Source organism: Coptis chinensis, chromosome 2, assembly GCF_015680905.1.
Source record: "Coptis chinensis isolate HL-2020 chromosome 2, ASM1568090v1, whole genome shotgun sequence".
Lineage (NCBI taxonomy): Eukaryota > Viridiplantae > Streptophyta > Magnoliopsida > Ranunculales > Ranunculaceae > Coptis > Coptis chinensis.
The window spans coordinates 40,104,924-40,130,626 of record NC_141457.1 but is presented as its reverse complement, the minus strand read 5'-3'; the positions used below and the strand labels follow the sequence as shown (position 1 = coordinate 40,130,626).

The window sequence follows — 25,703 nt, the reverse complement described above, 5'->3', positions numbered from 1 at the left end:
TTTTGTTTGACTATTTTCCAAGAGATCGATATGCTTAGAAAAATTAGGATATGTATTTCTGGAAGAAAATTTTGGTGCTATCTTATAAGAATTTAGTGTCTTTCTGGAAGAAAGGAAGGTCTTCTTTTCCTATTAGTTCTAAGGCTCTGCATTTTTTAGGGCTATGTAGACATAAAAGGAGTCCCAATCCGAAATAAGTATCAAACAATCCAAAATACTCTATTACTCAATATCATAATTTTTAATATTTATAGAAGTTAGGTGATTATGATCAAAGTATTCATTTATGTTGTGAACTAGATTTTGAACACCAATTTTCATTGTGACTGTTCCCTTATTAATTTAGTGACTTTAATAATTCAATGGTGGTTTCTGGTCCCAATTTGTACACTATTTAACATAATGCGAATGTCATTCCGATTAAGAAAGTGTGTTCGTTTGCAGACGAGCAAGCAATGATGCTAAAAGAGAACGATATGTGAAGCATTTTAGGAACATTCCAATGGCTGATATGGAAATAGTTTTGGTAAGTGTAGTTGTATAAATACTGCTTACTTGTGCTTCTATATTTTGTTTACTTCTTACTTTTTTAAATTTATGTCTTTCCTAATAGCCAGAGAAGAAAAATCCAAGCTTAACCACAATAGACTGGGTTCAGTTCCTTGCTTCTGCTGCCATTGGGCTGGTAAGCACTTCACAATAATCTTGATGACTATTGCACGCTCCCCCAAAAAAAAGATCCTACTTTGCACACTCACACATAGTACTTAATGACTGTTGTTCATCTTTCATTCCTTTGTTTCTAGTTTACACTTATCAGCTCCCTCAAAAGTCCAAAAGATGATGTATGGGTCATTATTGCCATTTTCTCTGGGCTTATGGGCTATTGTGCTAGGATTTATTTCACGTAAGTGTTACTTATCCAAAATTAGATGCGTTATCTATTTTTCGTTTTTGCTGATTTCATCAATCAATTAGAATAATGGCACTATGATAATATCATCATGATGCTGCTACAAATTCTTTGTAATAAACGTAGTATAATTTTATTTTGTATAACTTATTATCTTTATGTTCTTTTGATACAACATTTTAATCAATATTTTAGTTGTGGCCAGGGAGCATTAACATTATTTTTATAACTAAGGAATGGAACATAATTATTGTGAACAGTTCGGTTTTCCAAGTTAATCTCAATCTAACTAACAACAGCTGTTGCCGAAACATAGTTACTAATAGCAGTAAAGTTTCAATTCCGTTTCTTGTTTGCTAGAAATCTAATGACACATCCTAGAGTTAATCATCCCCAATTTTGTTACTATTAATATTAGCTAGTAATTTCATGGATTTTTAGGAATTGAGTCTAATTAGTGTTTTAGAGTGTTTTAGGCTATTTTTATTTTTTTGGGTTATTTTAATTACAATTTTAATGTATCTATTTTGATTTGAGTTGGTTTTTAGAATATATTTCTATTGTCAAAGTAGTATAAGGTTATAAATTGAGTTGCAGGGCTTTGGCCATAGTTAGAGTTGATGAATGATAAGGTATGAGTTTAGAGAAAGGTTTTCTCTATGTGAATTATTGTGTGAGAGTTCATGTTCTTCACGAGGAACAAGGTTATCGAATCCTGAAATTGACATAAGCATTGGAATTAGGTTCTAAAGTCATATCTTGGTCTTACTCGACCATCACCTAAATCCTAAATATTGTCACGGTGTTATTGTAAGCATTATGAGCATCCAAATTAAAACCAATTGGTGATAAGTGGAGAGGCCCAGGAACATTTATGCTATAATACAAGGCTTCACACATCCAATGTGGGACTATAATAAACATCTCAACACGCCCCCTGACGTGTGGAATTACTTGAGTCCTAACACTTGGGTGACGTGAAGTAGACGAGCCCTTTGAGCCAAACACAATATCCTGCTCTCATATCATGTTAAACATTATGATCATCCAACTTAACCAATTGGTGATAAGTGGAGAGGCCTAACAACATTTATACAATAATGCAAGGCTTCACACATCTAATAATGTGGGACTATAACAAACATCTCAACGGTTATAATCATCCCTACTTTTTGTCTAAAGTAGCATGGACACTTCATATTCTTAAAAAAATCCGTGTTGGACACGCAGACACACGAACACGTGCATAACTATTTTAAACTAGGGTTTCTTTTGAAAATAGTCAAAAAATAATTCAATTAACACAGTCACAACTCCATAATTTGCCACTTTCATAGTTATATATTTGTAAGGAGGCGCTTTGGAAGGTCTTGGGCCCAAGAATTAGTTTTGTTAATATTTTTAGTTAGTTGTGTCCTCTTCCGTATAGGTTTCACATAGGTGTCGGACACCGACAACGTATCCTTGTCAATGTGATTTAGCTTTTCGTAGTAATCTATTGTATAGTAGCCACACTATTTTCATATTTTTAGGTATTGCTTGTTGTGAACAACACAATACCTCTTGTGCACTACCCACGTTATGCATCATTATATTAGTGTAGCAATTGATTAATGTCAGAAATCTCAGTGGACTACCCCTCGCTCAGAAAGTCCAGAGGCGGTTCTAAAATTGAATGGGCCCTGTGTAAAAGTGTGAGAAGGTCCTCGCAACTGCACGTGATGTTCTATGTACTGTTATCCTAATGGTTTTAGTGAGGTGCCCTAATTTTCTAGTAGTAGCATGTGTTCCCTCTGAGTGCTCATGTTTAACGTTTGATGTCATTGTAGGTTTCAGCAAAACATGGCAATGTATCAGAATCTAATCACACAATCTATGTATGATAAACAACTGGATAGTGGGAGGGGCACCCTTCTTCACTTGTGTGATGATGTCATTCAACAAGAAGTAAGTAGCTAGTTGTTTTCTTTTTGGCTAATTAGTACTAGATTCACAATAATCGAAAACGGCTTTTAGGAATGCATGCTCTTGGTTACCTAGGCTGGGTAGTGATGTAATAGCTTAGCGGTTTTGTCAATCTAACTTTAACCTTTTATTTATTTATTTATTATTTTTATTATATAAAGAAAAAAAAAGTGAGTGCCCTTCCTCAAATATGGATCAATTCAACTTTTTAAAAGCTAAGGAAATTCTTCCCTCATGGTTTGACAACTACTGATTGAACTTTTGAGGAGGATAGGTAGTTGTGAACTTGACTTTTAAACCTCTGTTGAACGACAATATATTTTTCTGAACGGTCGAAATAACTTGAACTTCCAGGTGAAAGAGGTGATTCTTTCATTCTATATTTTGATGGAACAGGGTAAAGCTACGAGAGAAGTATGAAACGTTTGTTCGCCATCCTTGTTTCCATTGTTAGTTTAGAATGTGTTATGGGGTCTTTGGAAGTATGCTAACTTGTGAGTTGTGTTAATGTGACATGTAGGATCTTGACCAGCGTTGTGAAGACTTAATAATGAACGAGTTTGGTGAGAAATGTGACTTTGATGTCGATGATGCAGTACAAAAGTTGGAGAAACTAGGCATTGTTGCTTGGGTGCGTGTTGCTTTGGCATCTCATATTGATTAAGTTAATGGGTTGATGGGTGCTATTTATGTATATATATATATATATATATATATATATATATATATATATATATATATATATATATATATATATTGACATGGTAGAAAAGGGAACTTTGCTTATAACCATCATTTTATGTTTCCAATATATGAATATATGAATATATGCACAGGTCACAAACTGTAACCAACTAGATAACTGATAAACATAAAAAGAATAGTTTTACTAATGAATAAAGCGATGAACTCTAAACGTAAGTAAAACTATAAACTGAACTGTTACTTATCAAAGATATTTGTTTTCTACTATCAAATCTATTGACGTAGAGTTGGAATAGAAGATTCGTTCCACTCCTAGTCCTTTAGTATTCAAGTTTTCTACAATTGTCGAGTCTATCCAAAGTCTAATGAGAGTAATGGTGGAATTTATACTACGATGTGAATTCAAATAACAAGCTACGAATAACGAAATGACAAATTGCTAAGAGTTGAATCTAGATAAAAAATTAGGGGAATTTGATTCCACCTTGAATCCAACTTAATAAACTAGCGTAGATTTATTGTAAACCAATTCTTACGTTCCCACGGTAAGAATTGGTTGTTTTAATCCCTAATTATACATGACATTTCTACCAATTCATAACTAGTATGTGAGGTCGTCCACCCATTCTCATGGCGAATCAACAACCTTCTAAAGTGGAATAGATTCTTACAACAATTCTATACTACACAATCAAGTTTTCATCAAGGCTTCATCAAACCCCTCTAATGGAGGTTTAACCTTGATTCATCAAACTATCATTTCCCATTGAATTAAAACTAGACATAATATAAAGATTTGAACTTTACTAATTTTAACTAACAATACTTCAAATCTAATTAATACTAAGAATGGAATAACAACAAGAATTGAACTTAGATCTACAAATTTAAATGGCAAAATTGAAATGATCAAGAACTACTATTTTATTTATCTAATCAATGAAGAACAATCATTTCCAAATAACTAATCTAAAATAATGTATGAAACTAATTAATTTAACTAATTCAATTAAAAAACTAGATCTACAAGCTATTTTAATGGCTACTTTCTATTATAAGCTATCTAACTATCTCTTTCTTAAGAGCTAAGTCTTGTTTTATGTAAAGAAGGAGACCAGATCCACAATTTCGTGCATGGGCTGAGGTCTCATGTTTTGGGCCGTAAAATCAAGCCCAAAGCCCAATTTCTTCAGTCCACAGAGCCCGTTTCAACTAGCTTTGACTAGCAGAATTTTCATCCACTTTTGCTCTTTTGATTGGGTCAAGGCTTGGACCATGGAAAGCTCTTTCCGAGCCGGTCGTTTTGACGTAAAGTAGGCCCAAATCCGAGGCCTGAGTCCAAAGATATGGTCTTCGGAAGTTCTGCTGACTTGTGCACTATTTCTGCCCGTGCTGACTTTTCAGCTTTTGACCGGGATTCATAAAGGCTTTGTCTCCTTGAATCTTGGCCTTTATCACAGAACTTCTTAGCAACCAACCCCTTTGCTCCTTTATATCGCCAAAGTGGCACATTTCTGCACATAATTGAGTTCCATGCCAGAAATACATAAAAGCACATAATTAGCATTAATTCTTATTTATTACTCGCATAATTAACATTAACTCTTATTTATTACTCGCATAATTGGTCTAAAAGTAGTATTATTAAGGGGTTAAAACTACAGTTTTGGGATCTTATCAAACCACCCCCAAACAGCATTTTGCTTGTCCTCAAGCAAATATGAGAAATTAGCATAAATGACCAAAAATGGAGTTCTAACTAATCTCGTTTCACCGAGTGCGATTGCATTGACCATATGCAACAAGGCTTGAGAGTTTTCCAGTGAAGGTACTCACAAACTTCATCTATACTATAACGACTCAGAAATAAAACTATTGTTTTCTTATCTATGTCTCAATTATCTATACATCTCACTAGCAATGAACACAGAATAATCAAGTCGAAACCTAAGCTAATATATGCATAATAATCTATCATCTATGAATAAACATATTTACAATGAGTAATACTATGAGATGAACTAGCAGGTCCATTTATGAAAACTCGGAATAGCGTCCTTAAGTAGGTCTTCACATAAATGTCAAGACAAAAACCACTCTAATTTTTCCGCTCAAGTTTCACTACTCCAGTGTGCAGTGGGCACACTTTACCTTACAAACTCAATGACACACAAGGAAGCCGGAGTCGATCAAACACATCTGCCACTTACTATCACACTAACCTAGTCCTAATTGAGCTAGAGGTCTTTATTAGGTGTTGCGGGGATTAGTAGATGGTTTAAGAAGGAAGGAAATGGATATTCAAAGAGAACAAGTCTGAGATAATAGAGTTTTCCTATTATGTAACTAGAGAAAACCTTATTCTTTACTTTTGCTTCTACACTTTGTTTCCATCCTTAGCCATATATATATTTTTTTTCTTTGGCTTTTGACTCATTGATTCTATTTTTGTAGTTCTAACTCTTTATTTCCTTTTATATATTTTTTTTATTTTTTTATTTGGATGCAAACTTACATTTCTCTTCTGAAGCGACTAACAAATTATTGATTTCAAAGGTTCTTCTCTTCCCTATTCTTCATCTCTATTCTCAAACTTATTCAAAGAATTGGGTAGGTTGATTTTTCTTTTTTTATTTTGTTTTGTTTTGTAACAGGGTAAAGGATTTGTGGTTTATGAAAGGCTAAAGAAAGGCTCAGACGGGCAACTAGTGGAAAATAATTTATAGGTTTGAATTTCTGGCTATATCGATCTAAAGAGGGCCTAAATTCTCGCTTAGGATATGGTATAGTGATCAAGCAAGTGGATGTGTGATTTCTCCTTCCAGATTTTACTTATCCCTTGTGTCATTTATCAAATGTTCACTCATATAAGGCTTTAGGCTATATTCTCACAGGATTTGTAGAATAAGTACTCTAGCCTAGATTTCAGAAACTTACTGCCAACAATCATAGATACTCATGTAACATATTTATAGATAGATGCAAGGATTATTACCTGCATATTAGCCTAAGTTTCTAAAAACTATTCTAATGCAAAAGCTACGTGAGACTTCTAGATTATTGAGAGCATAGAGAAAGAAAACAATACCAATATTCCTATGTGTTTAGCATACTTTTTATTTATATTTTTAAATTTTTTGAATTTTTTAGCTAGAAAACAAGTGCATATTATACATATCTATATCCTAACAGATGCCTTAATTACACGTTTTTCTATGCCCCCCCCCCCCCAAATAAGAAGCATGCTTTGTCCTCAAAGTATTTTAAATAAAGAGGGTAGGAAAATACCATTGAAACGCATGAAATTCTGGAACATCTGCAAAACAAGGTTATAACATACTAATATAGAAAAGAAAACTGATGCAACTTTATAAGAGTTCCACTCGTTATGGGGTTAATGAGAAATAAATTGCTTGGGACATAAGCAGACACTAACTGAAACTAACACTTGCCTGCACTCCCGTTTAAACATTTTCCTTCTCATTTCCCTCTTCAAAGAGATGAGGTTCCTTTGCATCCTACCATGCCATGATAACTTGCCAAGCCTGCCGCCGTGTGTCGTCAACTTGTGCTAACCTTTCTAGTGTTACTATGTCTGATGGGGTGTAAGGAGCAACCAAATGAGGTTGCACCTACCATCACGGCCAAGTCATTACTTGAAATGAGCGAACCGCCTAATTGGTGGGTCTCATGACTTCAACCATTTTCCAATCCGTGAACTGGGTACATAATTCAGGTAAACAACTGAGCATGATGCGGCAAACCAAAACAGGCATAAGAAGATACTTATGTCGCATGCTTTGGGCTCTCTTAAGACTAGCCACTAATACTCGAGGAATGTTATATCGGTGACGTCCCTCAGCTAAAGTAAGGAAAACGTCACTAGCGGTACTATTTGCAGAAGTAAACTGCCACTCTCCTAGAATATTCATGAGGATGAATAACATGGTGGTGCCCACATTTAGGGACAGGCAACCAAGGGCTATGTTGTAACGCCTTTGGTCCATTATACCAAATACCCCTCCCCCATAATACTTATGGAAATATGTATAGTCATAGAGGTATGAATTATCGGTCATATATCCCCACGTGTGAATATGATCAGGTATTGGTATTCCCGAAACTAATGCTACCACATACTTATTGAATTCTAGGGGTGTGTCATCAATCGTGACGGAGAATTCTTGTTCTCTATCCTGGTTACAATAGAACTTAACATTATTGTAGAAAAATTCAGTAAGCTTAGGTGAATACGAGTCGTCTTCACTTACCAGAAGATGCCTCCATCCGAACTGCATGATCCTCTCGCGGAACCAATGTCCATAAGACTCGCTCCCCAACAAGTGTTCGAAAGACTGCTTCGGTATTACTATAGGAGAAGTCATCACAAAACTACTCTCTAGAACAGCTGCAACTATCCCGGAACAACCCTTAGAAAACTTGAAATTTTTTGGTGCCCACAGGGGTCAGGGCGCAGGTGCGCTCTGTTGAGTTTCGAATTCCAGGCAATTGGGCGCAGGGTGCGCTCACCTTTAGCCTGGGATGGGCGTGGGGTGCACTCAAGATGAAAACTGGAATTCCAGTGTTTTGGGCGTAGGTGGCTCGAGGGTTTGTCTTTGGAGAAGCAGGTCGCTCAGGGTAGAATTCCTCCGATCAAGGAGGGGGGGTGGCGCCCATCAAGGCTTTGTGTGCTCTCGGGAGCCTGTGAGGGTGAAGTCTTGCGAAAGGAAAAATAAGGTAAAGTGGGAATGAAACGTGAGAGATGAATGTGAGATGTAGTTGGGGTTGTGAGTGTAGAAATAATGCAGTTTTTATAGGATTTAAATTGCTAAAATGAATCGGGAAGTTACCAAAAAGTTTAAAGGCAATTGCCGGAAATAATAAAATTTCCAAAACCGAAAACGGAAACAACCCATATTCTATATTCCAAAACAAACCTAATATCTTTTAGGTTGAATTTAGGTTAGATACTGCCTAATTTTATCGAGATTTCATCCGAACACAATATCTATTTATAGCGATGCCCATATCGACAATATTCTCAACCTTCACTCCAAAACAACTTCTTAAAATAGATGATCATATAATGAATTATGCTAGGCTAAATAATACCACTCCCAAACAATTCGGGTAGGTGGGATTAATGATAGAAAAACCGCATAATTCGAAATTAACCAACTTATATTAAAATTGAATTCCAAATAACATACGACAATCAAATTCAAATTTAATTACTGAACTAATCTTTTTACATCCGTACTAAATAAAAACAAATACAATAAAACAAATCAACTCATTAGATCCCTAAACCACTCGTTGCTAGTAGTGGAATGCACTCGAGAAGCAGATGGCCCTTGGGCTTCCGATGGGCCAGAGCCATCCGTCTTGCGGCGACGACGCTCGTGCCTCCACGGTCGCTCCTCGAAGAAGAACCCCCCTGGGGTGGGAAGTGTGCAAGCATGTCGTCTCGGAACTGGCGTTGAGCTTCCATCTCGGCCCTCGTCTGTTCCCACCGCTCATCCTTGCGCCGGGCACGATTCTCGAAGTTATGATGTATGGTAGCCTGCTGAGTTCGGAGGTCTTCACAAATAGTATTGAGAGAACGCATGCCACAGTGAATCACAGCCATGCATTTTGCATCCGACCTACACCTCGTCAAAGCATCGGCATTAAAACATGCCGTGTCATCCTCATCCTCCGAGTCACTCTCCTCGACTACCCTCTCTTCAGGCAACCTCCAAAATATGATGATTTCGGTGCTCCTTCAGGCAAATCCAATCAGACCTCGGAGTCGCTTTCAAGGTTATCATGATCTTCGTTATCAAAACAGGGAGAGGTGCAATACTCTTTCCAACTCCCATAATCATGTTACGAAAAAACTCCAAAATACAAAACTCATACTTTTGCTCCTGGAGTATCCATAGAACGTGAAGGCAGTTCAGACTGATATCACTGACTTTCTCCTTCCCTATGACATTCCTACCAATCCACTGAGCTACAGCCAACTGGTTGGTTCGGAGAGACGACTGACGAACACAATGCGAGCTCACATTGTAGTTCCCTTCCGCAATAGTCACGTTCATCAAAGGTTCTACATCAGTAAACTGGGAATCCTGTCGAGTACAAAAAAACACTCCAGTCTCTCCTAACCATCTCGTCACCGTAAAACGGCGCGAAGTGGTCGGCAGTAAAAGCGTGCTCCGGCAATATCCGACGTCTTTGAGCCATTGGAGTTTTTATAAGATGTTGGGTTTGAATAAGATAGGGGACTTGTTTTGAAACACCCTAACTAAAAATAACGGCAGGTGGTGTGGTGGTGGTGGTGGCAGTCAAAATTTTTGAATTTTTGGTGGTGTTTGATTGTTTAAGTTGGTGGAGGTGGTGGTGGTTGTAGTTAGGAGGAGATTTGGGGTGGGTTTTAACTTTGCGCGTGGGTGTATTTACGTTTCTTATTTTTAAAATTTTTTTTGGTTAGGTGTTTGAAGGTTTGTAGTGTGTTAATGGCGGTTTGAAGAAGATGAAATCGCGACTGTTGGTGTGAAGGAAAGAGACGCACGTGCGCGCGAAGTTGGGCCCAAACCCACTTGATTTTCGGATTTTGATTTTTTGATATTTCGTGCAACTTCAAACTTAAATTGCCGCTTCGTTACCAGGCCGATTTTTGCGAATGAGGTATGGAAATGATCAGGAGAGAATTTCCAATCCAATGATCCATAAAACGCTCTATTCCGACTATTGGTGGCATGTAAGAAGATGGAAAACCCCTCGTAGTACGTGCATGATGTAAGTTATGCGAACGAATGAAATCTAATTTCATAGATAATGTCAACCCAAATTGTAATACAATTAAACGGTCTAACCAACACAACTGGAGAGTTGAATAATCCAGGATGGAACGAACACCCCACCCCCAAACAAATTTTAGACACAGAGTTGAGAAAATTTGTTTCAAAAAGTGGGTATTTTAAAGTCAGATTCCTGAGACTTCTTAACTTACTATGTTTGTGATTTTAACAATTTTATTTTTTATTTTTTATGAATAAAATTTAATATAAGAAAACAAGAAAGCATTAAATGCATAATTCAAACCATAGAGGGACATGACTCAAAACCCGAGAAAACATGCAAGAGTGGAAAAGGTGAATTATGTTAACTGTGGACTTAGGATCCGGTACTTACAGCCACACACTCCATAGGGAGGGCCCGGTTACCTGAGTGGTGTACTTACTAATATATGGAAATGAAGGGAAGTACACCAATGAAAAAGGTCAGTCCTCATAGACAGGGTCCTGTAAAAGGACTTCCTCTACATCTGGGGACAATAACTCGTGAAAATGTTTCAACCGTTGGCCATTAACTTGAAAGGTATTGTTATCCTTGGGATTTACCAAGATGATTGCCCCGTAAGGGGTGACTTCAGTAACTAGAAAAGGACCAGACCAACGGGTTTTTAATTTCCCTGGAAAAATATGTAGATGAGAATTGTACAGTAAGACCTTTTGACCTACCACAAACTCTTTGTGCAAGATTTGTTTATCATGAACACGTTTCATGTTAGCTTTATAATCCTTTGCGAGATCATAAGAGTCGCTACGGATTTCTTCAAGCTCATTCAATTGCAACTTGCGCTTGACACCTGCCTCATCAAAATTGAAGTTGAGGCTTTTTATAGCCCACATAGCACGGTGCTCCAATTTAACGAGCAAATGACAAGGCTTCCCAAATACAAGTCTAAAGGGAGACATACCTATAAGAGTTTTGAAAGTAGTCCTATACGCCCATAAGGCATCAGATAGATGCTTCGACCAGTCTTTCCTATCAAGATTTACAGTTGTTTCCAAGATCTTTTTGATTTCCCTATTAGAAACTTCTACTTGTTCGCTACTTTGTGGATGATACGGAGTTGCTACCTTATATGTAACTCCATACTTATTTACTAGTGATGCAATAACTCTGTTGCAAAAATGTGTTCCTCCATCACTAATGATGGCCTTGGGAATGCCAAATCAATAGAAAATATATTCTTTTACGAAAAACACAACTGTCTTATGGTCATTGTTATGGGAAGCCATGGCCTCTATCCATTTAGACACATAGTCCACGACAACTAGAATATAAATGAAATCGTGGGAAACTAAAAAAGGGACCCATGAAATCAATGCCCCATACGTCAAAAATTTCTACCACCATGATTGGATTCAATGGCATCATATTACGCTTTGTGATTCGCCCAAGTTGTTGGCAATGAATGCACGCCTTGCAATGCACTTGAGCTTCTTTAAAGAGGGTAGGCCAATAAAACCCACATTGTAGAATTTTAGCAGCTGTTTTCATACCACTGAAATGGCCACCACACTCTTTTTCAAGGCAGAATGAGAGTACCTCATTATATTCCCACTGGGGAATACAATGACGAATAATCTGATCCGCACAATACTTGAAAAGGTAGGGCTCATCTCAGTAGTATAGCTTAACTATGTCTAAAAACTTCTTACGTTCATTTCTTGACCAGTCTTAAGGAATAATATCAGACGCTAAATAATTCACGATGTTAGCATACTATGGTGCAGAAAATATAGCATGCAGATGCTCATCCGAAAAAGAGTCTGGTATGGAGTCAGAATCACTATCATCGTCATTTGTAAGTCTAGATAAGTGGTTGGCAACTACATTTTCGACCCCTTGTTTGTCCTTTATTTCTAATGTGAATTCTTGCAAGAGAAGAATCCATCGGATCAACCTCTACTTAGCATCCTTCTTTGTGAGAAGGTACCTAAGGGCTGGATGGTTCGTGTAAACTAGAGTCTTAGAACCAACCAAATAAGGACGAAACTTATCTAGAGCATAAACGATAGCTAAGAATTCTTTTTCAGTAGTTGTATAATTGCTTTGAGAAACGTTTAGAGTATTAATAGCATAATAAATAACGGTGGATTTATTATCTAGTTTCTGTCCCAAGATAGCACCAACTGCATAATCACTAGCATCACACATGAGTTTGAAAGGTTTAGACCAATCGGGAGGTTGTATAATGGGTGCAGAAGTTAAGGCGGCTTTCAAAGTTTCCAAAGCCTGTTTACAGTTAAAATTAAAATCAAAGATGGCCTCCTTTAAAAGCAGATTAGTTAAGGGTCTAGCTATTTTCGAAAAATCTTTGATAAAACACCTATAAAAACCTGCATGGCCTAGAAATGCTCTAATATCACGGACAGTCCATGGTATAGGTAGAGTCGCTATCTTATCTAGTTTGGCCTTATCTACTTCGATGCCATCACTAGATACGATGTGACCTAGTACTATGCCTTTTTTCACCATGAAGTGGCATTTTCCCCAATTTAAAACGAGACTCTTCTCTTCACATCGCGTTAAAACTTTATAAAGGTTAGACATGCATTCAGTGAAAGAGTCTCCATAGATAGAAAAATCGTCCATGAACACTTCCATGAAACGCTCTACCATGTCACTAAATATATGAAGTATACACTGCTGGAAGGTACCAGGAGCATTACAAAGTCCAAAAGGCATTCATTTATAGGCGTATGTTCCAAAGGGACATGTGAAGGCAGTCTTTTCTTGGTCATCAATATCAATAATAATTTGGAAATAGCCAGAGTAGCCATCCAAAAAGCAATAAAAAACATGACAAGCTAGACATTCAAGCATCTGATCTATAAAGGATAAAGGAAAATGATCCTTTTGTGTCATGACATTTAAGCGTCCGTAATCAATATAGATCCTCCATTTCATAGGACCATGCGTGGCAACATATTCACCCTTGGAATTACGTACCATGGTAATCCCTGATTTCTTTGGAACTACATGAATGGGACTGACCCATTCGCTATCAGAGATTGGGTATATGATACCCGCATCAAGTAACCGTACGACTTCTTCCCTGACCACTGATAAGAGCCTAAAACTGTAGTTTTAACCCCGTAACAGTCATACTTTTAGACCAATTATGTGAGTAATAATTAAGAGTTAATACTGATTACGTGTTTTTATGCATTTCAGGCTTCAAAGTCCATTATGTGCAGAAATGTGCTACTTTAGTGAGATAAAGGTGCAAAGGTCGGTTGCTAAGGAGTTCTATGATTAAAAACCAATTTTCAAGAAGACAAAGCCTCTGTAAAGCCCGGTCAAAAGATGAAAAGTCAAAGTCCACGCGGGAAGAAACAGTGCACAAAGTCAACAGAACTTCCGAAGACCATATCTTTGGACTCAGACCTCGGAATTAGGCCTACCTTATGTTAAAACGACCGGCTCGGAAAAAGCTTTCCAATGGTCTAAGCCTTGACCCAATCAGAGGAGCAGAAGTGGACGAAAAGTCTGTTGAAGCCAACTGCAGCTGAAGAGGCCTTTTTGGACTGAAAGAATTGGGTTTTGGGCCTGATTCTCTGGCCCAAACATGGCTCCAAGCCCATGCACGATTTTTGGATCTGAAAACATATAAAAACAAAAGCTTAGCTCTTTGTTAATGGTAGATAGTTAGAGGTAGCTAGTTAGACCTAAAAATATAGATAATTCTAGATCTAGTTTTCATGTAATAAAATTAAGTTTAGTTCAAATTCAATTATTGTTTTAGATTAATCTTTAGAATCATTGTTCTTCATTAGTTTGATAAATAAAATAGCTAGTTTGTCAATTTCGATTCTTGTCATTTACAATTGTGTAGATCTAAATTCCCTTATTACGTAGATAACTAGACCTAGATTAGTTAGATTATTAATTTAGTATTTGAATCATTGTTTTATTATTCATTAGATTAATAAAATAGTGTTCTCCATAATCTAGTTTCATTTCCATTAATTGTTTAATTTCAATTCGTAGAATTAATTATTTGTCATTATTAGTTTAATTCAATTATTGCATTAGTAGTTTTGAATTGGATTTAAACAAGTAAAGTTCAAATCTTTATATCATGTCTTGTTTGAATTCCATTGGGAATGATTGCGTAATGATTCTCGGCTAAACCCCCATTAGAGGGGGTTGAGAAGCCTTGATGAAAGCTTGATTCCAATTATCGTAGAGTCGTCATAATTTCCTTTCCACTTTAGAAATGATTAGTTCACCATGAGAATGGGTGTAATCGTTCACATGCTAGTTATGAATTGGTAGAAATGCCATGTGTAATTAGGGATTAGGAGTAACTAGATTGTTCTGCGAAGCAGTTCAATTCGGATTACGACGATTCATCGTAAGTAGGATTAAGTCGAGTTAAGGTGGAATCAATCCCCCTCTAACTCCTTATCATAGAATCGATTAGCATTCCATATTTGTTTTAAAAGTCGACTAGTTGCATCTTGTGGGTAGTTGCATCGTAGTCTAGTTGCCATTTCGTAAATCTCTCATTAGACTTTTTAGTTAAGATTACTTATACGTAGAGAACACAGCATGCGGAAGGACTAGGAGTGGAACGAATCATCTACTCCACTATATCTCATAGGATTGAGAGTAGAATCTTTGATAAAATATAGGCACATAAGATAGTTTTAGTTTACTTACGTTTTGAGTTTCATCGTTCATTTCGTAGGTAAACATTCAAATTTTATGTTTTATCAAATGGCGCCGCTGCCGGGGACGCAATCAGGTATTCAACAATGTATCTAACTAGTTAGATACACTGAACACGCCTAAACAAGACGCTATTCATAAGCAAAGCAAGGACGTAATCAGGTATTCCTTTCTTCCACACCTCACATCTCCTGTTAGAGGTTTATACTAGTATATCAGGATTGTTTGGAGTGTTGACGTAATTAGCTAAGTTTGGTCTTAGCCTTGTATGAGATTAAGGTCTGGTCGAACAAAAACACCAAATGTAATTACACAACAACGTCAACAAACAATTCTATCTAGTATACCACCCATTACACCTCTAGCTACTATTTCACACACACCACCTGATATAATGCCTGAAGATGGAGAGACTCCTCTCTCTGACTTCTATAAAGCCTTGAGCGATAGCCCTAAATCTTGCATCATTCTAGCAGACCCAGTGGGGGATTTCCGAATCCCCCCAAATATTTTTAATTTGTTACCCGTTTTTCATGGTTTAGACTATGAAAAACCTTATCGCTAATTTATCGTAGGATTGAACAAGTCCTAACAACATTCCACCATCCTACGGTTGGTGCGGAACAAATTAAACTCGGGTATTCCCTTTCACTTTAGCCGATAAAGGCGACGTCTTGGTTAAGCGCCCAAACGCCTAATTACGTGGACTCGTGGGCTAAACTTGTTCATTTGTTTATGAAACATTTTACCCACCCCTAAAGACGGATGGGATGCTTTCCAAGATTCATTTCTTCGACAAAATCCTCATGAATCATTTTCGGAGGCTTGGAATCGCTTTCACCGATCTCCTTATAGAGTGTCCACATCATAACTTAGCGAAAAGACACGTTAGTTCGTGCCTTTTCAAAGGACTTCTACACCACCATAAAGAACTCCTAGACATAATGAATGGGGGTAGTTTCTTAACAAAGGAGCCTCGAGGCTTATAAATTTTTAGAGGATCAAACTAAGCTTAAATAACAAAAGGGGGGGGTAGTGACGATATCCACCGCTCTGCTAGTTCTTCAAATACAGTTAAGGCCGCTGGTATGTTTGAAATTAAATACGATCCCGAGCTTAGAACTCTAATCGAATCACTCACTAAAAAGGTAGAGGCCATTTCTATTCAACAAAAGCCTATCCCCGTCATGAATGTAAATTCAAATTCATGTAGTTTCTGTTGGAGCCCTGAGCATCCCGACTCCCACTGTCCTATAGCCTATGAACAGGCTTGTTCCATTAATAGTGAACCTAACGCCCCTTGGGGACAAAATTCCAACTTCGGTTGGAGAAATAACCAACACGTCACACCTCCAGGGTACAATAATCAATATGTTAGGCCAACGCACGGTTTTAACCAAGCTCCACCACGACAAGGGCGGTCGGGGTAATTTTAATAATTATAACAACCAAGTGCAACCTCGACAAGGTCAAGCACAAGGTCAAGGTAGTTATAATAATTATAATGCTAATAGAGGTATCGCTCGTAAAAATAATAATTATCAAAATCCACCCATAAATAATTAATGCGAAATAGTTCCACACCACCCGTGACTACTACACCCACACAACGGATCGTCTTGACACCTTCATACAAGTAAGCCAAAACTTTTCCAAACCATGGCTCAATCTAACCAACAAATTTCTACAATCCGTTAATAATTTAAGCCAACGGTTGGCACAAGATAAAGCCCAAACCAAAGGTGTGTTTCAAGGTAACATAATACCTAATCCTAAAACAACAAACCACGACCTTTGAGGTAACCGATAAAACTAGTAATGAATATGAAAATGTAGGTGAGCTAAAGGCCATCACCACTCTCCGTTCTGGCAGAGTGGTTGATAATAAAGTAACTATGCCTATAGTTACCCCACCAAGAGTCCCCTACACCGCTATTTTACTAGATACCCGAAATAGAAACTCAAGAGCCTACCACTGTAGAGGTACCAGTTACAACACAACCTAAGAAACAGAAAGCCAAGGGTAAACATCCAGGTGATACCATTGCTAAATATAGACAAAAGCCACCGTTTCCACAAAAATTAGCCATGTTAACTAGGGATACTAATTATGAAGAGATTAGGGACGTTTTCAAGAAACTAACTGATAAGAGCCCAAAACTGTAGTTTTAACCCCTTAATAATCATACGGTTAGACCAATTATGTGAATAATAAGTAAGAGTTAATACTGATTACGTGTTTTTATGCATTTCAGGCTTCAAAGTCCATTATGTGCAGAAATGTGCCACATTAGCGAGATAAGGAGCAAAAGTCAGCAGAACTTCCGAATGCCATATCTTTGGACTAAGATATCGGATTGAGGCCTACCTTATGTCAAAACGACCGGCTTGGAAAGAGCTTTCCAATGGTCCAAGCCTTGACCCAATCAGAGGAGCAGAAGTGGACGAAAAGTCTGTGGAAGCCAACTGCAACTGAAGAGGCCTTTTTGGACTGAAAGAATTGGGTTTTGGGCTTGATTCTCTGGCCCAACCCATGGCTCCAAGCCCATGCACGAATTTTGGATCTGGATGTATAAAAACAAAAGCTTAGCTCTTTGTTAATGGTAGCTAGTTAGACCTAAATTAAGATATAGAATTCTAGATCTAGTTTATTTAATTAAATTAAGTTTTAGCTCCATTTAAATTTTTGTTTTAGAATAAATCTGAATCATTGTTCTTGATTGATTAGATAAATAAAGTAGTATTTTTATCAAGTTCGAATTTGTCATTTCCATTTTAGATCTAAATTCAATTCTTGTCATTGTTTTATTCCAGCCATTAAATTAGATTCATTATTGCTAAATTAAGTAATTCTCAATTTCTCACATTATGTTTAGTTTAGATTCAATGGTAAATGTTAGATTGATGACTCAAGGCTAAACCTCCATTAGAGGGGTTGATGAAGCCTTGATGAAAACTTAGTTGTTTAGTATAGAAACGTTGTAGAATCTATTCCACTATAGAAGGTCGTGTTTCGCCATGAGAATGGGTGGGCGACCTCACATGCTAGTTAGTACTTGGTAGAAATGCCATGAACACTAGGGATTAGACTTCGAAATTCTTGCCGCGGAAAACGTAAGAATCGAGATACCACAATCTATGCTAGGTCATTAAGTTAGATTCGAGGTGGATTCAATTCCCCTCTAATTCCTTTATCTAGAGTCAAACAATAGTATTTCCATAGCATTTGTAGTTAATTTCTAGTAATCATCTTAATTAAGTATCGTAGTTTAATATTTCGTAAATCTCTCATTGACTTAAGACTGATTTCTTAGACTTAGAGAACAATCCGTGCTAGAGAACTAGGAGTGGAACGAACTTCCTACTCCACTTAGTGCAATTCGCATCGAGAGTAGAAACTTTGATAATAGACTCGTAAAAGGATAAGTTATAGTTTACTTACGTTGTGAATTCATAGTTCATTTCGTAGGTAGACTATTCATTTTACATTTATCAAATGGCGCCGCTGCCATCTTAGTTGCACTTTAGCATTGTTTTCTTTGTAGAAGTATTTATTTTTAAGTCCCATTAAACCCACCCACCCTTGTTTGATTCATACTGTGGTTGCCGTTTCAGTTTTGGAAAAATTCCGCGAGAAAATATAATCGAAGGGCGGCATTCAAAAGAGAGCGACCCGCGCTATCTTATGGAATTCGTTTACAAGAGAAGGCCAAGGCTTCAAAGAGAGCGCGACCAGCGCTATCTTATCGAGCTCGACATTGCCTTTTTAGCGCTTCAATACCGAAGCGCCGCGCCCCTTCTCTGAAAATTCAGGATTTCCACAGGTTTGATTCGAACTTCGAGTTGTCAAGCTTTTTCAGTGTTCTAATCTTTATATACACCGAACACGCGTACACACAAGACGCTATTCATAAGCTAAGCAAGGACGCTTATCGTATTCTTTTTCTTCCACCTCGCGATTTCCGTTAGAGGTTTTCTACTAGTATATCGAATTGTTTGGAGTGTTGCATGTTAGTTAAGCTCAACTTAGTCTTGCATGAGATTAAGGTCCGGTCGAACAAAACAACAAACGTAATTACACCACAACAAACAAGTCTATCTAGTACACCACCCACGCATTACACCTCTAACTACTATCACACACACCATACCCGACATAATGGTGAAGAAAGAGAGACTCCTCTCTCCGACTTTTACAAAGCCTTGAGCGATAGCCCTAAATCGCATCGTTCTAGCAGACCCAGTGGGGGATTTTCGAATCCCCCCAAACATATTTAATTTGTTACCCGTTTTTCATGGGTTAGACCATGAAAAACCTTATCAGCACATGTGTAGGATTGAACAAGTCCTTACAACATTCCACCATCCTACGGTTGGTGCGGAGCAAATTAAACTGAGGGTATTCCCTTTCACCCTAGCCGATAAAGGCGGCGTCTTGGTTAACTGCCCAAGCGCCTAATTCTGTGGACACGTGGGCTAAACTTGTTCAGCTGTTTATGGAACATTTTTACCCACCCCTAAAGACGGATGAAATGCTTTCCAAGATCCATTTCTTCCGACAGAACCCTCATGAATCATTTTCTGAGGCATGGAATCGTTTCACCGATCTCCTTATAGAGTGTCCACACCATAACCTAGCAAAAGACACGTTAGTTCGTGCCTTTTTCAAAGGACTTCAACATCACCATAAAGAAGTCCTTGACATAATGAATGGGGGTAGTTTCCTAAGTAAAGGAGCCTCTGAGGCTTACAAATTTTAGAAGACCAAACTAAACGGAATAATAATGGGGAGTGATGATATCCCCGGCCCGCTAGTTCTTCTTCAAATCAAGGTCGCCGGTATGTTTGAGAATAAAACCGATCCGTAACTTAAAAATTTACTCGAATCTCTAACTAAAAAGTAGAGGCTATTTCGTTCAACAAAAGCCTATCCCCGTCATGAATGTAAACTCCAACCCATGTAATTTCTGTTTGAGTCCGAGACCACTCGACAATTATTGTCCTCTAGCTTATGAACAACAACCACTAGAGCAAGATAATGTTTACTCTATTAATAACTATCCTATTCCTAACGCCCTTGAGACAACATCCCAACTTCAGTTGGAGAAATAATCAACAAGTAACGCCCGTGGTATAATAATCAAAACGTTAGGCAAGCAAACAATTATAACCAAGCTCCACCTAGACAAGGACAAGGTCAAGGGAATTATAATAATTATAACAACAAAGCTTAAACCACGACAAGGTCAAGCACAAGGTCAGAATAATTATAATAATTACAATACCAATAGAGGTATCGTTCCGGTTAATAATAATAACTATCACAACCCACCCATAAATAATCAACGAGAGATAGTTCCAGTCGCACCACCCGTGACTACTACACCTACACAACCGGATCGTATAGACGCCTTTATACAAGTTACCCAACAACTTTTCCAGACAATGACTCAATCAAACCAACAGATCTTACAATCCATAAATCAGGGCATACAACAGTTAGCCCAAGAGAAAGCCCAACCAAAAGGCGTGTTTCCAAGTCAAGCGATACCAAACCCTAAAACAGCAAACACAGCCTTTGAGGTAAACGGTAATTCTAGTACGGAAACTACAATCGTAGGTGACCTAAATGCCATCACCACTCTCCGTTCTGGAAGAGTGGTTGATAACAAAGTAACTACGCCTGTAGTTACCCCATCAGTACTCCCTACACCAGATATCGAACTAGATACCGAAATAGAAACTGAGGAGCCTACCACGGTAGAGGTACCAGTTAAATCACAACCAAAGAAACAGAAAGCCAAGGTTACACAGCAAGTAGAGCAATATGCGAAATATAGAGCGAAACCACCGTTCCCCCAAAAATTAGCTATGCTAACTAGGGATACAAACTTTGAGGAAATTAGGAACGTTTTCAAGAATCTAACGATAAACCTCCCTTTTCTCGAAGCTATTAAAAAGCTTCCTAACCACGCTAAGTTTCTTAAAGAGTTGTGCACTACTAGGCGAAGACTAACATACCCAAAGACGCCTTTTTAACCGAGCAGGTTCCCAACTTTATCGAAAAAATAATGGAATTGTTAAGTACAAGGACCCCGGTCGCCCCATCGTAAAATGCACCTTAGGAGATTCCCACACGATTTAATCGCTTTATTAGACGGGGCGAAAGTGTTAACTTACTCCCCGTGATACTTGTATAAACAAATAGGTTCACAGAAATGCAACCTACAAAAATAACGTTGCAATTAGCGGACAAAGTCAATTAAGTATCCTAAAGGTGTAGTGGAAAACGTGTTTGTTAAGGTTCAGATTTCTACTATCCCGCTGATTTTGTTATCCTCGATACGAAGTCGCTAATGACTCGCATCGATCATCTTAGGGGGCCCCTTCTGGCAACCGCCAATGCACTTATAAATTGTCGCGATGGAAAGATGTCCTTATCTTTTGGCCATCTTTTCGCCGAGGTAAATGTTTTAAAATGATGAAACAGTTACCGATTCGCTCTATAGATGGGGAGGTTAGCATGATCGAGAGTTTAGCTCAAGATTATTTTAACAACACGTTTCGAAAACAATATGTACAAATTCCTTTCTTTTTGAACTTCTCGATTTTGTGAATGATTCCTACTTAGAGGAGGTCAACACCATCCCCGAATCCACACCAATTGTAGACCCGTCGGTTGCTCCATATATCGAGTATGAAGACTTGCTACCTAAGCAAGTATTCATTACGCAAGATAAGGACACTTATGAAACATCAACGGACGATTCCGGTCCACACCGGTGCTTAAACCTCTTCCCCGAGTTAAAATATATTCAACTTGATCCGATGGTAGTCACCCGATAATTATATCTTCTCTGTTAACTAAAGATGAAGAGACATCGTTAATAAGGGTGATTAGGGAACATCGGTCTCGCGATTGGTTGGTCCTTAGTCGACATTAGGGGGCATCGACCCTAATGTCCGCGACTCATCGTGATACATTTGGAGGATAACGCCAAGACTTCGCTGAACCTCAATACGCTTTGAACCCTACCATGAAAGAGGTGGTTAGGGAAGAAGTCTTTGATTACTCGATGCGGGTATTATATACCCAATCTCCGATAGCGAATGGGTAAGTCCCATTCATGTAGTTCCTAAGAAGTCGGAATTACCATGGTACGAAACGGGGAAGGGTGACTACGTTGTCACTCAAGGTCCTATGAAATGGAGAATCAGATTGATTACGACGTTTAAATGCTATGACACGAAAGGATCACTTCCCCTTACCATTTATAGATCGGATGCTTGAACGCCCGGCTGGTCATGCCTTTTATTGTTTCTGGATGGCTACTCCGGCTATTTTCAGATTATTATTGATATTGATGACCAAGAAAAGATAACCTTCACATGTCCCTTCGGAACATATGCCTATAAACGAATGCCTTTTGGCCTTTGTAATGCTCCCCGTACCTTCCAAATGTGTATGCTTCATATATTTAGTGACATGGTAGAGCTTTTATGGAAGTTTTCATGGATGATTTTTCTATCTATGGAGACTCCTTCACGATCGTTTGTCTAACCCGTCTAAGGTTTTGACACGGTGTGAAGAAAAGAGCCTCGCTTTTAAATTGGGAAAAGTGTCATTTCATGGTCAAAAAGGGCATAGTATTAGGTCATATTGTATCTAGTGATGGCATCGAAGTAGATAAAGCCAAACTAGATAAGATAGCTTAATTTACCTAAACCACGGACTGTCAGGTGAGATTAGAGCCTTTCTAGGCCATGCGGGGTTTTATAGGCGGTTCATTAAAGATTTTTCAAAATAGCTAGGCCTTTAACTAACTTGCTTTTGAAGGATGCAATCTTTGATTTTAATTTTAATCAGAACAGGCTTTTGACACCTTAAAAGCCGCCCTAACCATCGCACCTATTATACACCTCCCGATTGGTCAAAACCTTTCGAACTCATGTGTGATGCTAGTGACTATGTAGTTGGTGCCGTCTTTGGGACGAAAATAGATAATAAGTCCACTGTTATTTATTATGCTAGTAAAACATTAAACGACGCTCAACGGAATTTACACAACTACTGAAAAAGAATTTTAGCTGTCATTTATGCTTTAGATAAGTTTAGGCCCTTATTTGGTTGGTTCTAAAACTTTAGTTTACACGGACCATGCAACTTTAGGTACCTTCTTGCAAAGAAGGATGCTAAGCGAGATTAATCCGATGGATTCTTCTCCCGCAAGAGTTCACATTAGAAATAAAGGACAAAAGAGGGGTCAAAAACGAGTTGCCGACCACTTATCTAGACTTACAAATGACGATAGTAGTGATTCCGAGTCCATACCGACTCTTTTCCCCGATGAGCATCCAGATGCTATTTTTTCATCACCATGGTATCGCGGACATATCGAAATTATTTAGCGGCTGATGTTATGCCTCATAATTGGTCAAGAAATGAACGTAAGAAGTTCTTGGCGAGTCAAGTTATACTATTGGGATGAGCCCTACCTTTTTAAGTATTGGCGGATCAGATTATTATTCGTTGCGTTGCATTCCCAATGGGAATATAATGAAGTTCTATCCTTCGCCATGACAAAGAGTGTGGTGGCCACTTTAGTGGAATGAAAACAGCCGCTAAAAGTTCTTCAATGTGGATTTTATTGGCCTACCCTTTTTAAGGATGCCCAAGTGCATTGCAAGACCTGTATTCGTTGCCAACAACTTGGGCTTAATCCACGGCGTAATATGATGCCATTAAATCCAATCTTAATAGTAGAAATTTTTGATGTTTGGGGTATTGATTTCATGGGCCCGTTCCCTGTTTCCCACGGTTATATTTATATTCTAGTTGCCGTGGACTACGGTCTAAATGGATAGAGGCCCTAGCTTGTCGAGTAGCAATGACCATAAGGCGGTTGTATTTTTTATTAAAGAATATATTTTTCTGTCGGGTTTGGCATTCCTAAAGCCATCATTAGTGATGGGGAACACATTTTGCAACATGAGTTGTTGCATCCCTAGTTAAAAAGTATGGAGTTACACACAAAATAGCAACTCCTTATCATCCACAAACAAGCGGACAAGTAGAAGTTTCTAATAGGAAAATCAAAAAGATTTTAGAAACAACGATGAAAACCCCGATAGGAAAGATCGGGTCAAGCGTCTATCGGATGCCTTATGGGCATATAGAACTGCTTTCAAAACTCCTATAGGTATGTCTCCCCTTTAGACTTGTATTTGGGAAACCATGTCATTTGCCCGTTGAATTAGAGCACCGCGGCTCGTGGGCTATAAAAGCCTTAATTTCAATATTGATGAGGCAAAGGCCAAACGCAAGTTACAATTAAATGAGCTTGAAGAAACTGAGCGATTCTTACGATCTCGCTGAAGGATTATAAAGCCAACATGAAACGTGTTCATGATAAGCATATCCCGCGTGAAAAAGAGTTTGTGGTCGGACAAAAGGTTTTGCTTTACAACTCCCGCCTACATATTTTCCCTGTGGAAACTAAAACCCGTTGGTCCGGTCCTTTTCTCGTTATCAAGTCACCCCTTACGGGGCAATTACCTTGGTAAATCCCAATGACAAAGTGATTACCTTTCAAGTTAATGGTCAACGGTTAAAACATTTTCACGAACTTTTGTCCCCCGATGTGGAGGAAGTCCTTTTACAGGACCACATCTATGAGGATCGACCTTGTCATTTGGTGTACTTACTTTCATTTCCATATACCGATAAGTACACCATTCAGGTAACCGGCCCTCCCTATGGAGTGTGGCTGTAAGTACCGGATCCTAAGTCCACAGTTCACATAATTCACGTTTTTCCACTTTCGCGATGTTTTCTCGTTTTTTGAGTCATGTTCCTCTATGAAGTGAATTATGTATTTATTGTTTTTCGTGTTTCTTATAGTAAACAAATAAAAATAAATTAAAATTCATAAAAATCATAGACATAGCAATCCAACAAGTCTTGGGAATCGACTTTTAAATCCACGACGTTGTAAAAACAAATTTTGTGGTTAAAAATTTGTTTGGGGGTGGGAAATCAGTCTTCCCATCCGGATTGCTCGAACTTTCTAGTTGTGTTGTTTAGGTCCATTAGTATAGTTCATTGGGGTTGACGTCATCTAATTTAGTGTTCATTAGTTCGCATAACTTACGTCATGCACGCTCTACGAGGCGTTTTCCACTATCTTATTCGTCACCCCCGGTTGGAATCGAGTGTTTTATGGATCATTGGATTGGAAATTCTCTCCTGATCATTTCCATATCTTATTTGCAAGAATCGGACCGATAACGAAGCGGGAAATCTAGTTTGAAATTGCGCTAAAAATCGACAAAAGTCGAAAAATACGAATTGGGCTTGGGCCGACTCGCGCTCACCTAGAGCGCGCTCGCGCCCCCCTTTCCAAAACCAAATCGCGATCTTCTTCTTCTCCAGCCGCTTGACACAAATGTTAAATCCAAACCCTATCAACCAAAATAAAAAAAAAAAAAAAGAAAATAATAAAAATAGAATACATCACAATAAGAAGACCACCCACGCCCATTGTGAAACACCAATCTTCCACACAATCCAACCGTTTCCACCATTAAACCATCCACCAATTCAAGT

General features: G+C 38.1%; 1 protein-coding gene across 1 annotated transcript in view; it reads left to right on the top strand.

Moving 5' to 3' along the window:
- Positions 1 to 480: 480 nt before the first annotated feature.
- Positions 481 to 25,703, top strand: part of LOC147516020 (uncharacterized) — a 68,512-nt gene continuing 43,289 nt past the window's right edge. The window contains exons 1-6 of the mRNA XM_086594528.1: positions 481 to 526; positions 614 to 685; positions 807 to 907; positions 2,743 to 2,860; positions 3,233 to 3,292; positions 3,399 to 3,509. Of these exons, the coding sequence (XP_086450654.1) occupies positions 503 to 526; positions 614 to 685; positions 807 to 907; positions 2,743 to 2,860; positions 3,233 to 3,292; positions 3,399 to 3,509 (486 nt within the window). The 5' untranslated portion in view covers positions 481 to 502. The remainder of the gene's footprint in view (positions 527 to 613; positions 686 to 806; positions 908 to 2,742; positions 2,861 to 3,232; positions 3,293 to 3,398; positions 3,510 to 25,703) is intronic.